The sequence below is a fragment of the Palaemon carinicauda genome, chromosome 14 (assembly GCF_036898095.1).
Source record: "Palaemon carinicauda isolate YSFRI2023 chromosome 14, ASM3689809v2, whole genome shotgun sequence".
Classification (NCBI taxonomy): domain Eukaryota; kingdom Metazoa; phylum Arthropoda; class Malacostraca; order Decapoda; family Palaemonidae; genus Palaemon; species Palaemon carinicauda.
Window position 1 is genome coordinate 40682564 of NC_090738.1, and position 15000 is coordinate 40697563.

The window sequence follows — 15000 nt, forward strand, 5'->3', positions numbered from 1 at the left end:
ATTCGAGAACTGCGTGGAAATGAGCAAAGGCCATCCCACCATTCATGAAGAATTTTTCAGTATCAGGCACAGTCATATATTAACACTATGACAAAATTTGCAAGATTTCCTGGAATTTTCTCTCTTTAACAAATGAGACACACTATATTTATGTGTAAAAAAATAATTATAAGTTATTGTAATGCATCGTTAAGTACTGAACACAAAAAGTGACAAATTCCAACAGACACTCTAGTGATCCATGTTATATGCAAGGCCAATGATTCTTTGCCACGTAGAGTATTACTGACATCAGAGCATTGTTAAAAATATTTTCTCAAGAGAACATCAGCTCCAGGAGATGGTAACTTCACGAAAACATTTAACGTACAGTATTCTTAATCAGATGTTTTATGATAACTTCTACGGGAGAGATTTCTTTTAAGTTATCACCAAGTCAATACTTTACTCCAAACTGATACACAAACACCATAAATATGCCTGTGACTTGTCATGTACAAACTTCAAATAGCAAAAATTAACAATAACCTAAAAGAACACGAAGCCGATTAAGTCTGAAATTGCTTTCAGAGTTTTGTACAAAGGGCAGAGTCAGGCACTGGTTTGAATACATTATCACTGACCTCTAATTCATTCTTCTTTAGATGCTCTATGAATAACTCATAATACAGAATAGATATTCCTTTGCTTTTCCGTACCAGATAATACAAGCTCAGCTCACTTGTGCCAAAGGAAGATTAATGCATTTCATTTTCCAAAATATCTGCTGACGCAGCTTTTTTTACATTTGGATTTATGTTTATCTAAGGGTATAATATAAGAGAGCTGTCACTGCATAATGGTGAAAACTGGTACAGTACTGTAATATGCCACTCAGGGACATAAACCCAGAAAATATTGTAATATAACAAATGTACTCCTGAATATTCATGCTCGGTACTGTTTATTCATTTGCACATTCTAAAAATAGAAGGTAAATACTTGTACATTACCAGACTCCTAACTGATGGCATTACCTAATCTGGAGCGATTTAAATATTTGATAAGGTAAAAAGTTAGACAGGACAAAAAATTAAGAGCCATCTTTAACCTACCCAAATTAAAGCTAGGGCGATATATCCCACGAGCACTCATTCTCGATAAGGGACGGCAGCTCCTTTGAAAAGGTATAATACAATACGCTTGAAAAAGGCACAAATAAATTCTACATTATATATCAACTCATTACCAAGTAAATAGTGAAGATCTAAAAACTGCCAAACATATGCTTGCAAAGACTCGAAAGTACTGCACAGTGCTAATGAATCTTTGCAAAGATTCAAACTGATGAATGAATGTCGGTTACGATTCAAAATTACTAACACATGTCTGTAAAGATTCAGAATGCCTAAACACGGTCACCTCGCTCGTTTTCCTCCGAGGAGAGGAAAGAGAGAAAGAGTTGACTCTTTCACACTTAGGAACATCTGTGGCAGCAGAGCCAGAAGACTGACACACATCTATGACTACAAATGATAAAAATATCTGCAGTTATTGAAAGTTGAGTCAGGCACTTTCATTCACATAGACATTTTATGTACAGTGAACACAAGAATCAAAGGAGACGAAGCGAGTTCTAAAAAAGGTACTTGACGGAGACTTTTGCAGCATGAAAAAGTGGGATACAGCAAATCCTTATTTCTATTGGAAAATTCTTCTTACGAGGAAAAATATTTAACTTTTATAGACCTAGTATATCTTGGCAGCCAGGATGTACCGTGGGTGCCATAATTATGCAGAATCTCATTCTCAAGATACGCTTCCTGAACTGAAATACTATAATGTACAGATGTTAACAAGATTTAAAAGAGAATTAGTAAAAGTATCATGAGAATGATTAACCAATTTGGCACCACTCTGACTTGCCCAGTATACAGCCTTGGTGCAAGGAAGTTCAGGATAGGGCATACCCTGTATTAGAATTTTTTGGACAAAATTAACAAAATAAAAGGAAATATGAATGTATACCTGATGAAAAATGAAATGAAAACCAGTTCAGTACGAAGTCCACTTGTGTGCCACTATCAAGGCTCTAATCAAATTAGTTCCGGGACTGCGCTACATAAAATCTAGCATGTTATAGAATGCTATATAATAGTTGTGAAATATATTACTACGGTGTTACTGTACGGTGTAATAAACTGCAAAGCATCTGCATTCTAGAATAACCATTGTTCATCAATGTTTGTCATCAATAACGTACAGTATTGCAATCCGCGTTTCTATTTCATTATCAGCACAAGGCATTACAGTACTATTATATATAGTAAATGAATAAGTTCAACAGAATTAAAAGTTACCCGACTGAAAAATAAACGCCACCAATACTCTTGTCTAATGTCATAATCAAAAAGGAATCTATGTTTAGAAACAAAATACATATGACATAACATGAAATCCATGACCTGCGCATAATGAACTGTACATTAAAATAATGTAAAAAATAAAATATATAAAAACATATAAAATATTTCTCCAATAAAATACTGTACCGATATATGTATGCTCTATATATGAACAAAAAATAAATAGTTGTAAAAGAAAAAAATGAGTAACAACAGCTGCAAATGAATGTCAATGGTCTAAAGTTTATGAATGAGTGTCTGTTTAAATATATTGGACAAATAGCTACATGAAATAATAAAATATTATATATACTGTACTGTATTTCTTTACTTTAAATATTCAGTAAAGATTTACTTCTATTGTTGTGGTCAAGAAAATTAAATTGTTTATTTCAACATACATTTTATGCCTTTGTCAACATGACAACAAGAATTAAATAAACTATTAAAACTTATGAAACAATGAAAAAACTTTTTTTTTTTAAAAGGCATAAAATAGTTGTCCTCAAGATACATTGTGTCCACATTAACAGATAGAAATAATAATCTGACCACATGAAGTATATAACGTGATGAAAATGTAATACTGTAATTTGAGAATTACGAATAACATTAATTTGATGACTTTACTAAGAATGATAATATTAATTTAATGACAAAGTGAATCATAGCTAAGTATGATTATAAACCATGTGAATCAGTAAGCTGATTATCAACTATGATTTTCAAAAGATGAAAATTCTGGAATAATGAAAAATTATGAGAACCTAAGTCTGAACTGTTATAAGTGCGTACGAGTTAGTTTGATAGTGATGAAAATAGGAAATGAATGAATGAAGATCTGTCTCAGACCTCATTGAATGAGGAATAGAATGATTAGGTCTTGGACCACGTAGGAATTAGGCAGAAAGTTCAAAAGCTTGACGTCAAAATAATATGATGAAGATGATTTAACGATTAAAACTCTATTAGAAAAGAACCTGCGATAGTCATGGGTATGTTCAATATTATCTTGTGATGTGTCAAAATACTAGTATAAAAATAATACAAAAGTATTTTCATTGTCAAAACTAACTCACATAAACAAAAAAAAAATCAAAATCAATACTGTATATATTTTCATGATCCTTGTTATCAGATGCAAAGATATTTCCTAATGAGAAATAGAAATATCTTAATGCTAAAAAAGTATGGTATAGTGAATCGAAGATTATCATTTCATAAAAAATGAAAATAAATGGTGGAAATATAACAAGAAAACAATAAGCATCAAAGCTAAAGATAGATAGTTCCCAACAAGAAGTAGAATTTAGCATTTTACATAAACTCTCATGGAATTAGTTGGTATTCAAGAGGAGAGTTCGAAACGGTTAATACCTTTTTGATAGAGACGAGTAATAATTCAAAAATAAGAATTATGAAAACTACTGTATTAATTTTAAAGGGTTATAGCCCATTTTAACCTGGTAACAGAGGCAATGAAATAGATTCTATTTTCTGAGGAGCCAAAACCTTTGATTTGCACTGTAAATGACATCACTTACAACAATCTGTCTGACTTGTTTTCGTGTATCTTTTATATGAGAAAACTTATCACTTAAAACTGGACAAACAATACAAGTCACTTAATTTATACTTACAAAATTCCCCATATTTTTGACACAATGAACACAGTTTCATTAATAATTTTCAAGTTATTCACAGCTGTTATAAAATTTATTTCTCTGCAAGCAATCTATTCTCATAAAGCTACACTGAAAGTAATATACAGTATATAATGTATGTACAGTATAGCAGTTATTGACTCATATACGCCTTCATTATATTATCACAAAAAGCTGCTTCAGAGTAGAGTCAATACTGAAGTACAAAAGTACTGTAATCCTTCTAGTTTATCTGGTTTCATCTCAGGTTCCTTGTTCAAACTTTGAAATCAGAGAACTGATACGTGAATTAGATCTTGCTATGCCTTGAAAACCTCCACGAGTTGGACTATAAGTCAAACTTGGTGCACCTGACCAGTCAGAAGCCTCTTGACTGTCATTTGTTGCTCCATCATCTAGCACAACGATGCCAGACTCGCCTGTAACAGTGCTGGCATCATCGGTGCTCAGACTACTCTTGTTTCTAAATTCAGAACACTCAAATGGCTCTAGGGAGCCAGCATAAATAATGCTTTTTCTTTTCATCTCCTTGTCATCATTTTCCTGCTCCAGGATGTTTACATTTTCCAGGATCTCTGACAAGAGATCATCAACAACAGGCATTTTCTTTGGCGAATCAATGGGTTCCTCTGCCTGAATACTGCAAGCTTTTCCTTTAGCACTGATATCCTCTTCATTTAGGTCTTTGTTGTCATCTTCATAATTTTGGCAAATGGGACTTGTGTCCAGCAATATATCTGGTCCTTTTACACCTCCATTCTTCTTTGCATTATCTTTTTTCTTCTTTCTCATTGGCAGTACCATACAATGGCTGTAAAATCTTCTATAAAATGGGTGACTAGAAGCAGAGTCTGCACCCAATTTTGGAGCATTGGAAGTAGGTGTAGCAGGAAGTGTTTTGCTTGTTCTAGAGACCATCCCATTCCCACACTCAGCATCAAGTGGTGGACTAGATTTCTTAGGAAAGTTATTTGGACGCTGTGGCTTGTCAAACGAACGTCTACCTCCAATGCTCCTGATCAAATTCACACCAATTTTTGAGTCGGCTTCTGAATTTGAATTTTTCTTTTTAGCAATTACTGGTTCCCTGTCAAAGTCCAAAGATCGATAGCTAGCTGCCTCGGCCTCTGGGAAGCTGGAAGACGTCTGACTACCATTGAGACCTATTTCTAAGCTTGTTTCAAAGTCACAGTGATTATTATCTATCAAAGGTTCACTTTTCACACTGTCTCTTTCATCTTTCTTCTGACTACATTCTTTGTAATATTCATCATCAAAACTTGGACTCTGAATTTGCATACACATACCCCAAACTCGGCTTGAATTCCTCCTCACAGCAACCCCCCCCTCTCTGTCATCCATCGTATTCTCTTCTTTCTTGTTAAACAATCTGACAAACTTAGAGACTTTGCTCTCCTTTTTATCTCTGACTAGATTTTCCAGGAGGACTTCGTTCTCTTTGGCACTCTCTTGCTTGAAATGGTTCTCCAAGCTTCTCTCATCATCTAATTCACCTGACTTTGAATTCTGTTTAAGATCTACCAAAATATAAGGATCCTTTCCTTCTTTGCACTCTACTTTATAATCTTTGATTTTGGGCCATCCATTGCTAAGGATGTCCTCAGTCACCATTTTCTCATCACTTTCACACACTTTACTGTCTTTAACAACTATATTGGAAATACTATTTTCTGGTTGTCGTTGTGTGTCAATACCAGCTGCCAGTCTGTTTCCATTGACCCGGTCTTTCACAGACTCCTGATTTTCAGTACAGTCACCTGAATAATTTTGATTATTTTCATCATTACCAATTAAGAATCCTGTCGTATTTATCACGGATGGTTTTGTTACACAAGTGGTTTCACTCGCATTACTATAGGACTTATTTTGTTGGTCCCTACTGAATTTGCTGCCATTCACAACTATATCAGAAGTTCTTGTTATAGATTTTCTTCTACTAGAACTGTTATCATTTTCATTTAAATTATCAAACTTACTGTTATTACATTTATTACTTTCTGACACGTATGACCTTGAATTTTCATTCTTATTACATACACTTTGGTCCATTAAAAATTGTTCTCTGACAGAGTACGTCTTCTTCTGACCAGTGTTTGACTTGGCATCCTGATAGGTATTCGCACTGTTATTGGCCAGCCACTCATTCCTTGCTTTCAGTCTCTTGTCTACATGTACTTCTGCTTCTTCTTCCTCCTCCTCCTCTTCCTCTTCCTCTTCCTCCTCATCCTCATCATCATCATCTATCATCTGAATAACTGGAAGCTGTGGGGCAACTGGGGCATCTGTGATAACCACGTCTCCTAAGGCTGTGCTGGTCCCAAGGGGAAGGGCAGCCCCACATCCCCCAATGGAACCAGACGAGTTTTCTCATGACTGTGGAGTAGTGGCCTCACAAGTGTCCATATTAGAGACACGGAAGCACATACGTGCGCCCAGAGCACACGAATTGGATGGGGAGGCGAGGTGAACCAAAGGTTCGCCTGGTTTTATGGTGGCTGTCACTGACCGCACTGGTTCCTAAAAATGGAAGAAAAGAAATGAAAACCAACTAACATATGTTAAAATATGCTTTTTTGAGGAGATTTCTGATACCACGAGGGTAAGGAACTTTTATTAACTTCGAGATTTTGAAATGCTGTAAGAATTGAATCATCAAAATTTCCAAATCACAAGAGAAAATCAAAGTTTATTTTTTCTCTCAAATTAAATCTTTGAAGTCTCTCCTCTATAAAGATGAAAAAATATAGTTATATGATAAGCATCGACCAAAATTATTTTGGCACACTAAGCTTGGGTAATAGCAATAGCTTGGTAAATTGCCTTTAGAGGGAAATTGAATAATGTAGGTTAAAGAGAACCATGGAATCCTTTAAACCAGATGTGTCTCCATAAACTTTAAGCCTAAAATTTCTAAATGGACTAGGTTTTGTTAACAAGGTTTCAGGAAACCCTTAATATATTTAATCACAAATAGTTAGTATGGCCTTTCCAGTTGAGATCTTACAACTTCAAATGTTGATGTGCTGATAATGCTTAAAAAACAAAAATGCTTCACTATCAAAAAGCCTTTGAAATGCTCTATGGTTCAGACTTGAACCACTGTAGCTACAGATAGTGTGATACTGCTATTCTTTTTCATAATCAGATGATTTCTTGAAAGCACTTGCACCTGAAATTGGCTTTGGTGGCTAACCCAATTCTATTTCCCATGCAAAACAATGTTTTCGATTGGTTTAGTTATGGAAATCACAACACTAATTGAGGATGTTATGATGATATTAGGACTACCACAAATACAGGTCTAGAATGAATCAATTGCATAGATAGAAAGCTATGATTAACGAAATAGCTGGGTATCCTATTAATGCAAATAAGAGAGCATTTGGAACTTATGGTCAAACAGTTTTGAAGTTATAGCACATTACTTAGAACCTGAATGTCCAATTAAAAGAAACTTTTAGATCTTGCTAGAAAAATACAAGGAATTGTACATCACTTGAATTGATGCATGATCCAATTGACCTTTCAAGTATAGAACGATCATCAAACAAAGTTTAATTTATAAGGGAAAGATAAAGATAGAACCTTAAACTGGCACAGAAACATTAAAGCATCACAAAAATTATCCAGCTCACTGGTTGTCTCTATTTGTTTATTTGCTTCCTATTGCCAGACTCTAAGCTATTCAGTTCTCTCTTTGCTTCTAAATATTTCAATTAATAAAACCTTCCAATAGACTGTCAATCATTACCAATGGAGTAAAGTCCCACCCTTCTCCATCCAATTCTGCTTTCTTATTTCCTTAGGACTTAGGAGAGACAAGGGTCTTGGGTTGTCTATACTATCATATAATACTCTACATTTAAAAGTAATTTAATTACCATTGATTCGATGTTAGGCACGGCATTCTCGTCGGTGGGTCTCGCTGGCCTAAAGTTGAGAGATGAAGAATTCACGCAAAATCTCTTTCCGGTCGGTTTCGGTCCATCGTCAAACACGTGACCTATGTGTGCATTACACGTGGCACAACTAACTTCTGTCCTTGCCATGGATGGGTTGCACACCAACAGGAGAAGATTGGCTCCAACTGCAAAATTTAAGGTTGTAATTAGAAATGCTGTTTCTTCACAGGCAATGATTTAATGTATTCCCTTGCAACCTGAGTGCCTCATGAGAAGTTCTTGCAGATTAATTCTCTTATTAGTGTAACTTGTCAATTTACACAGTAAAAAAGGGAATAATGATTCTATAAATAAATAATAAGAATAAAAGAATAAGTTTCTATCAATGCACTCCTCTCAACCAAGCTTGGACTAGATGGCGAAGAAAAAGTTGCACTTTGTGCTGTTATCAAAGTGAATTTAAGATAAAAGTATTCTAGTCCAAACTGGTAAAATTCTATTCAGTATTTCATAAAATAAATAAAATGAAGACAATAAAACTGAATTACTGTACTGTATATGAATAATTAAGAGAAGCAAAAACACTACTGTATTCCTTTTTATAGTAAAATTTACTTATCTAGAAGCCTACCACTTTTCAGGTACTGTACCTATCTTATGCAATCTTCAGTTTATAAAACATTCTCCAGGAGAGTATTCTTGCCTAAAACAGAAACATCTCATCTATCTAACAGAGAAGTGACTATAAGAGACAGATCTTTTATTCTGTAACCAAATCCAAGAGAAATCTTTTATTTAGTGATTTTTCTTTTTTTTTTACTTGTGATTTACACTTTATAATGACATACAGTATTAGCTTTTTTAATACAGCACAACTGTAATATATAAAACTGAAATAAACAGTTTGGAATATTTGATTTAGTTTAACTAGAACAATAATTGGGTTCTTTTGACAGCTTCAAGCAGATCTAAAATCATATACATACACGGTCATAAATAAATAAGAGGAAAATAAGCAATACCTCAGGATATGAAAGTTTCTTTATATGAAAAACTCATCATACCAAAGGACATACAAAGATATTTTTTCCTCATATTACAAAAAGGCCAAGGTTTGGGTGGATGGATGGAGTGAAGGAAGCTCTGGGTGATAGGAGGATAGATGTGGGAGAGGCAAGAGAGCATGCTAGAAATAGGAATGAATGGTGAGCGATTGTGACGCACTTCCTGTAGGCCCTGCTGCTTCCTCCAGTGCCTTGGATGACCGCGGAGGTAGCAGCAGTAGGGGATTCAGCGTTATGAAACTTCATCTGTGGTGGATAATGGAGGAGGGTAGGCTGTGGCACCCCTAGCAGTACCAGCCAAACTCGGTTGAGTCCCTTAACAGGCTGGGAGGAACGTAGAGAGGAGAGGTCCCCTTTTTTGTTTCTTTTGTTTGATGTCAGCTATCCCCAAAAATTGGGGGAAGTGCCTTGGTATATGTATTTATGTATTACAAAAATATACTCAGGTTACGATATGAAATTCGCATGGTAAAGTTAGGTACGATTGAATGATTCAAATTTATTTGGCTCTATTTCATTCTAGTTAATTACACACAAAAAAAAATTATGTTTTGAAAGCCCCTCTGGAACGAATTAATTTCATATCCTGAGATATTACTTATATAGAAAAAAAATTGTATACTCCTATGCCAACAAAATTCAACCATACTAAATGCGGTATAAAATTATTTCTAATGAACCTCAAATATATAAAATCACTGCTTATAACTATAGATGGTTTTAAAAAACAAAATGAAGGCTGAAAAATGCTCGAGGCAAGCACATCTAACTAGAATGATTTTATATAACCAATGACTAATGTTAGCATATGCAAATGACGAGTTATAAACTACAACGGGAAAACCAATATTAAAGTATATAAGTTTATATTATAAATATGTATTTGTAAAAATGAACTTGTAAACTGTACAGTTTCTTAATAAAAGTAAAAAAAAAATGTCTAACGCTTGAGCATTATACCAGACAGAATCCTATCCATCCAGCGTACCGTGTGAGAGGTCCTGTTTGAGGGTGACCTTATCCTTGTCGATGATATCGTAGAAGGCTGGCCATCCTGACCCAGAGTCATACTTGGTGTTGGAGAAGAAGAGTTCCTCTCCGCAGACCACGCAGGAATAGGTGCCACGGTCCCAGTGTTTGTAATATTTGTTGGAGTATGGCCTGAAATGCAAATTGGGTATCAAAATGTTGCTGATAATACAGTAATAACAATGTTGCAATTTTTAGAATCAAGGTACTTTTTACGATCAACTCTCAACAGAAAGGGAGGATAATCTGCACACACGAAATTACAAAATTTAAAAAATATACAGTACCGCAGGCAAACATTAATATAATAATATTCTTATGGAATATGTAGTTCACATTAATCATTCCTAAAATATGATACAGTAATTGTTTGCATTCTTGAATAACAGACTTTGAAAGTCCTAAATTTCTTTATTGTATTGTTCATAATTCTAAAAAATGGATTAGGATTCACACACACACACACACACACACACACAAAAAAAACATACATTCTGTATCAGGATTTCTGAAAATTGTGACATTGATATCCTTACTCTATTCTATCAGGATAAGATACTGTATCCATACATTACAACACATCAAAATTAATCAAATAAACCGAAAATTCTCTTAATAAAGATATCTGGTCCAAGCCAGGAAGGAGAGATGGGTTGAGTACTGATTTTATGTTAATAAATTCAACCTTTGAGGTACTGTATTGTACTACAGTACAATGACTTGTTCCTTGCTCTGCTACCCAAGAGTGACCTTCAAGTCTTTCATCATGGAGTGTGAGCCAATATTGAGAAAGGGTAATCAATATAGTTCAAGTTTCTCTGGCAGTCAGATTATAATTGACAGACTTCACCATTTACTGACCCAACCGTAACCTCTTAAAGCTGAATCACCAGAAGCCATTTCCAGGTCTTCCCTTGGGTAGAGAGAAGGCTTAAGACACTGATCATATGTTTGATTTATTCTCAATGACACTGAAACAGCACCGGGATTCATCTTGTTGTGGTGGCCGATGTGGTAACGTTCCTGACTGGTGAACGCCAAGCTGGGGTTCGAGTCCCAATTAAACTCCTCAGTTTCTTTGGTCGCTGCAACCTCACCATCTTTGTGAGCTAGGGATGGGGAGTTTGGGGGAGCCTATAGGTCTATCTGCTGAGTCATCAGGAGCTATTGCCTGGCCCTCCTTGGTCCTAGCTTGGGTGGAGAGGGGGCTTGGGTGTTGATCATATGTATATATAAGGTCAGTCTCTAGGGCATTGTCCTGCTCGACATGCCAATGTCACTGTCCCTTGCCTCTGCCATTCATGAACGGCCTTGAAATATTTAAATCTCTGTTGCTTATGAAGAACCATTAACCTTTAAAGGGGGTAGAAACTTCATGTTTCACTTCTTGGAGAGATGAACTGCATAACCTTACTTTGTCTGCATTCTGTCTCATATTATTTTCTAGGAAAATAATAATATAATTGATAAAGACTAAAAAACACAGGTTCAAGAACAATATTCTGAACACTAAGCCAAGAAGGTATAAGCTCACTAACAACCCGAAGACAGTGGAAGACTATGGTAGGCCTACAGAGGTTATGAGACTATAAGAGACTAGAGAACGATGGTTTAATTTTGGGGTGTCCTACTGCTAGAAGAGCTGCTTACCATAGCTAAAAAGTCTCTTCTACCCTTACCAAGTGGGAAGTGGCCTCTATTGATTGTGGTGGCCGATGTGGTAACGTCTCTGACTGGTGAACGCCAGACTGGGGTTCGAGTCCCGATTAAACTCCTCAGTTTCTTTGGTCACTGCAACCTCACCATCCTTGTGAGCTAAGGATGGGGGGTTTGGGGGAGCCATCAGCAGCCTTTGCCTGACCCTCCCTGGTCCTAACTTGGGTCGAGAGGGGCTTGGGCGTTGATCATATATATCTGGTCAGTCTCTAGGGCATTGTCCTGCTTGATAGGGCAATGTCACTGTCTCTTGCCTCTGCCATTCATGGGCGAGCTTTAAACCTTTAGAGCTGCAGACAGCCTCTTGAATGTGAACTAGAAATAAATTGGCCTGGTGTAAACCCCTGATTCAGAGTAACTAGGGGTTTTAAGGCTTCATAACATAAACATTTAGTGGCAGCTTCCCTTAATATAAAAGTATAACGAGCTACTTCCTGTGGTTGGCGAGGAAAGGGGTGTGTCACCTCGCTAGATTAAGAATTCCTTCGGAGGGTGAAGCGGTACAAGAAGCCCTTGGAAAGCGCTGAAACTGCCTCTTATTTCCAGATTAAGAAAGACGACACAAAGGCTCACAAGGATCTTCAAGAGACTTACACAATCTCCTCCGTACATCCATTTACGTACAGTACGACTGACGAAGCGCTGCTGATTTCGCGAACGTTTTCAAAACCAAAATAACAAACGTTTGAGATGCCTCGCTAAGCCTGGCAGACTTGCCCCTATCTGATACCTCCAGAATATTAGACAAGTAAATGGTCGAACCTCGGTCTATTGTCGTTCCTTGGAGTCTGAACTACTACTACTACTACTACTACTACTACTACTATTATTATTATTATTATTATTATTATTATTATTATTATTATTATTATTATTATTATTATTATTATTATATGTGGATGAGATCATGTGGAGAGATAGATGGAGAAGGTTTGGGCCTGTTCCCTAAAGAGATTAGTTCACCAAACGTTTAACTGGACTCCACAACGCACTAGAGTTGGAAAAAACCCAGGCCTACAAGGCTGAGAGCTATGAAGCGTTTAGTAGATGATGAATGGAGAAGTATTGATTTAAAAGCTCATGATAGAGACGACTAGCAAAATCTAACCGAGGCCCTTTGCGTCAATAGGCGTAGATGATGATGATGATTATTATTATTTGGTAGGCTACAATCTCAGTTGGAAAATCAAAATGCTATAAGCCCAAGGGCTCCAGTAGGAAAAATAGCCCATTGAGCAAATGAAATAAAGAAACAAACAGAATAGTGTGCCCGAGTGTACCCACTAGCAAGAGAACTCTAACCCAAGACGGTGAAAGACCATCTTACAGTATTATTATTATTATTATTATTATTAGTAGTAGTAGTAGTAGTAGTAGTAGTAGTAGTAGTAGTAGTAGTAGTAGTAGTAGCCAAGCTACAACCCTACTCCGCAAAAACTACTGCTAATAATAAAGGTATGAAACACTAAAAAACTGTACTCTTGTCATAACCAAACAAACTGGTTGATAGTGTACAGACCTTATCTTTTGACTAGACCTGACACTCCCCATGAGACTATTATTCTACAATTGTTTTACTTTTCATTTATAGCAGCTGAGGTCCATAGTAGGTGACATATTTTGACTGACATTACATATCATTATGGTCTCACCTACTATGACCTTAAACGAGAATATGAATATACTACAGTTGTATAAAATTTACGGAATATTTATTCTTTGTACAAATGCTAAATATTATTATCACAGATGCTATACAATATTTTTGCAATTACTAAATGCTTTATTTTTAACAAATGCCAATTATATTCATTTCTTATAGATGCTAAATATTACAATTTTCTATAAGTACTAAATATTAAATGTATAAATATATATATATATATATATATATATATATATATTATATATATATATATATATATATATATATATATATATATATATATATATATATATATATATATAATATATAACTATCTCTCTCCCTCACCTTTCTGTAATTTTCTCTTGCGTCACTCTATATTGCAAGACCGTGAGCTTCCTGATCAATTCGTCCTTCTCCTCCTTCTTCAGGATCCTGCTGGGCTTTCCTTGGATCTCAGGCGCGCCCTTGGGCTTCCACACCCTCCGAGGGGCGCAGCTGCTACTGCCGCTGGCGCCGCTGGTTGAGGACGGCGTTGAGCCAGTTGGGGTGGATCCCCTCGGGGTGACAGGCCTTAAGCCGAACCTTCTGGGTTCCATGGCGATCTGTTGCCTATCTGCGGACGAATAGGACGAGTTCAGAAATAGTGAAATAAATTAGGCTATTTGTTTATAGAAATAAAATGTCATTGCTCTTAAACATATAAACATGTTTCAAAAGTTTGCTAATATATATATATATATATATATATATATATATATATATATATATATATATATATATATATATATATATATACATGACAAATGTCACAAAATCAAAAACCTCAACATAGTTATTAATATATATATATATATATATATATATATATATATATATATATATATATATATATATATATATATATATATATATATGTGTGTGTGTGTGTGTGTGTGTGTGTGTGTGTGTGTGTGTGTGTGTTACAGAAGAATATTTCACAGTTTATTCTCAATGTTGTCATAAAATAAACCAATTTAATAATAATAATAATAATAATAATAATAATAATAATAATAAAAACCACACAAATTACTGATGCCTTCATTTAATAAGGCTAATAATCTTGGTTTAAAGACATATTTGATTTTCAATGCAACCTTCAGATATCTTGGCAAAAAAAATAATGCTGCACTGCGCTCTCAGAGAGAGAGAGAGAGAGAGAGAGAGAGAGAGAGAGAGAGAGAGAGAGAGAGAGAGAGAATGCGTCATCGTGGTTGGAATCTTGGAGGAGAGACAGAAAAAGGCGGGCTTTGTTGATAGCTAAGAATTTAGGAACTATAGAAGAAAATTTACTCCTGAAGTGTCCAATGGCAAAAGGAAAATTATTTTCAAAATGCAAAAATTAAGGAAAATTAAAATAACAAACGTGCACTAGTTTCAAAACAATGTTAAAAAAAAATTAAAAAAAACTCTTTAGGTCTAGTGAAACATGCAACAAAATGCGAGCCGTTCAAACACCCTTCTGGCCTCTGGGCCCCGTTAACATCTCTCTCTCTCTCTCTCTCTCTCTCTCTCTCTCTCTCTCTCTCTCCC

General features: G+C 35.5%; 2 protein-coding genes across 2 annotated transcripts in view; both read right to left on the bottom strand.

Annotated features, from left to right (window-relative positions):
• Positions 1-3129: 3129 nt before the first annotated feature.
• LOC137653541 (DNA ligase 1-like) lies at positions 3130-6316 on the bottom strand. The gene has a single exon (XM_068387020.1). It carries the CDS (start codon positions 6314-6316, stop codon positions 4292-4294), a length of 2025 nt encoding a protein of 674 aa, XP_068243121.1. The 3' UTR covers positions 3130-4291.
• Positions 6317-6436: 120 nt separating this feature from the next.
• Positions 6437-15000, bottom strand: part of LOC137653542 (methionine-R-sulfoxide reductase B1-like) — a 57703-nt gene continuing 49139 nt past the window's right edge. Inside the window, exons 2-5 of the mRNA XM_068387021.1 lie at positions 13774-14041; positions 10024-10196; positions 7951-8156; positions 6437-6586 (exon numbers count right to left, since the gene is read on the bottom strand). Of these exons, the coding sequence (XP_068243122.1) occupies positions 6437-6586; positions 7951-8156; positions 10024-10196; positions 13774-14024 (780 nt within the window). The 5' untranslated portion in view covers positions 14025-14041. The remainder of the gene's footprint in view (positions 6587-7950; positions 8157-10023; positions 10197-13773; positions 14042-15000) is intronic.

Excerpts from the sequence above, each read along its gene's own strand:
- LOC137653541 (XM_068387020.1), bottom strand. The coding sequence starts at position 6,316 with ATGATAGATGATGATGATGAGGATGAGGAGGAAGAGGAAGAGGAAGAG.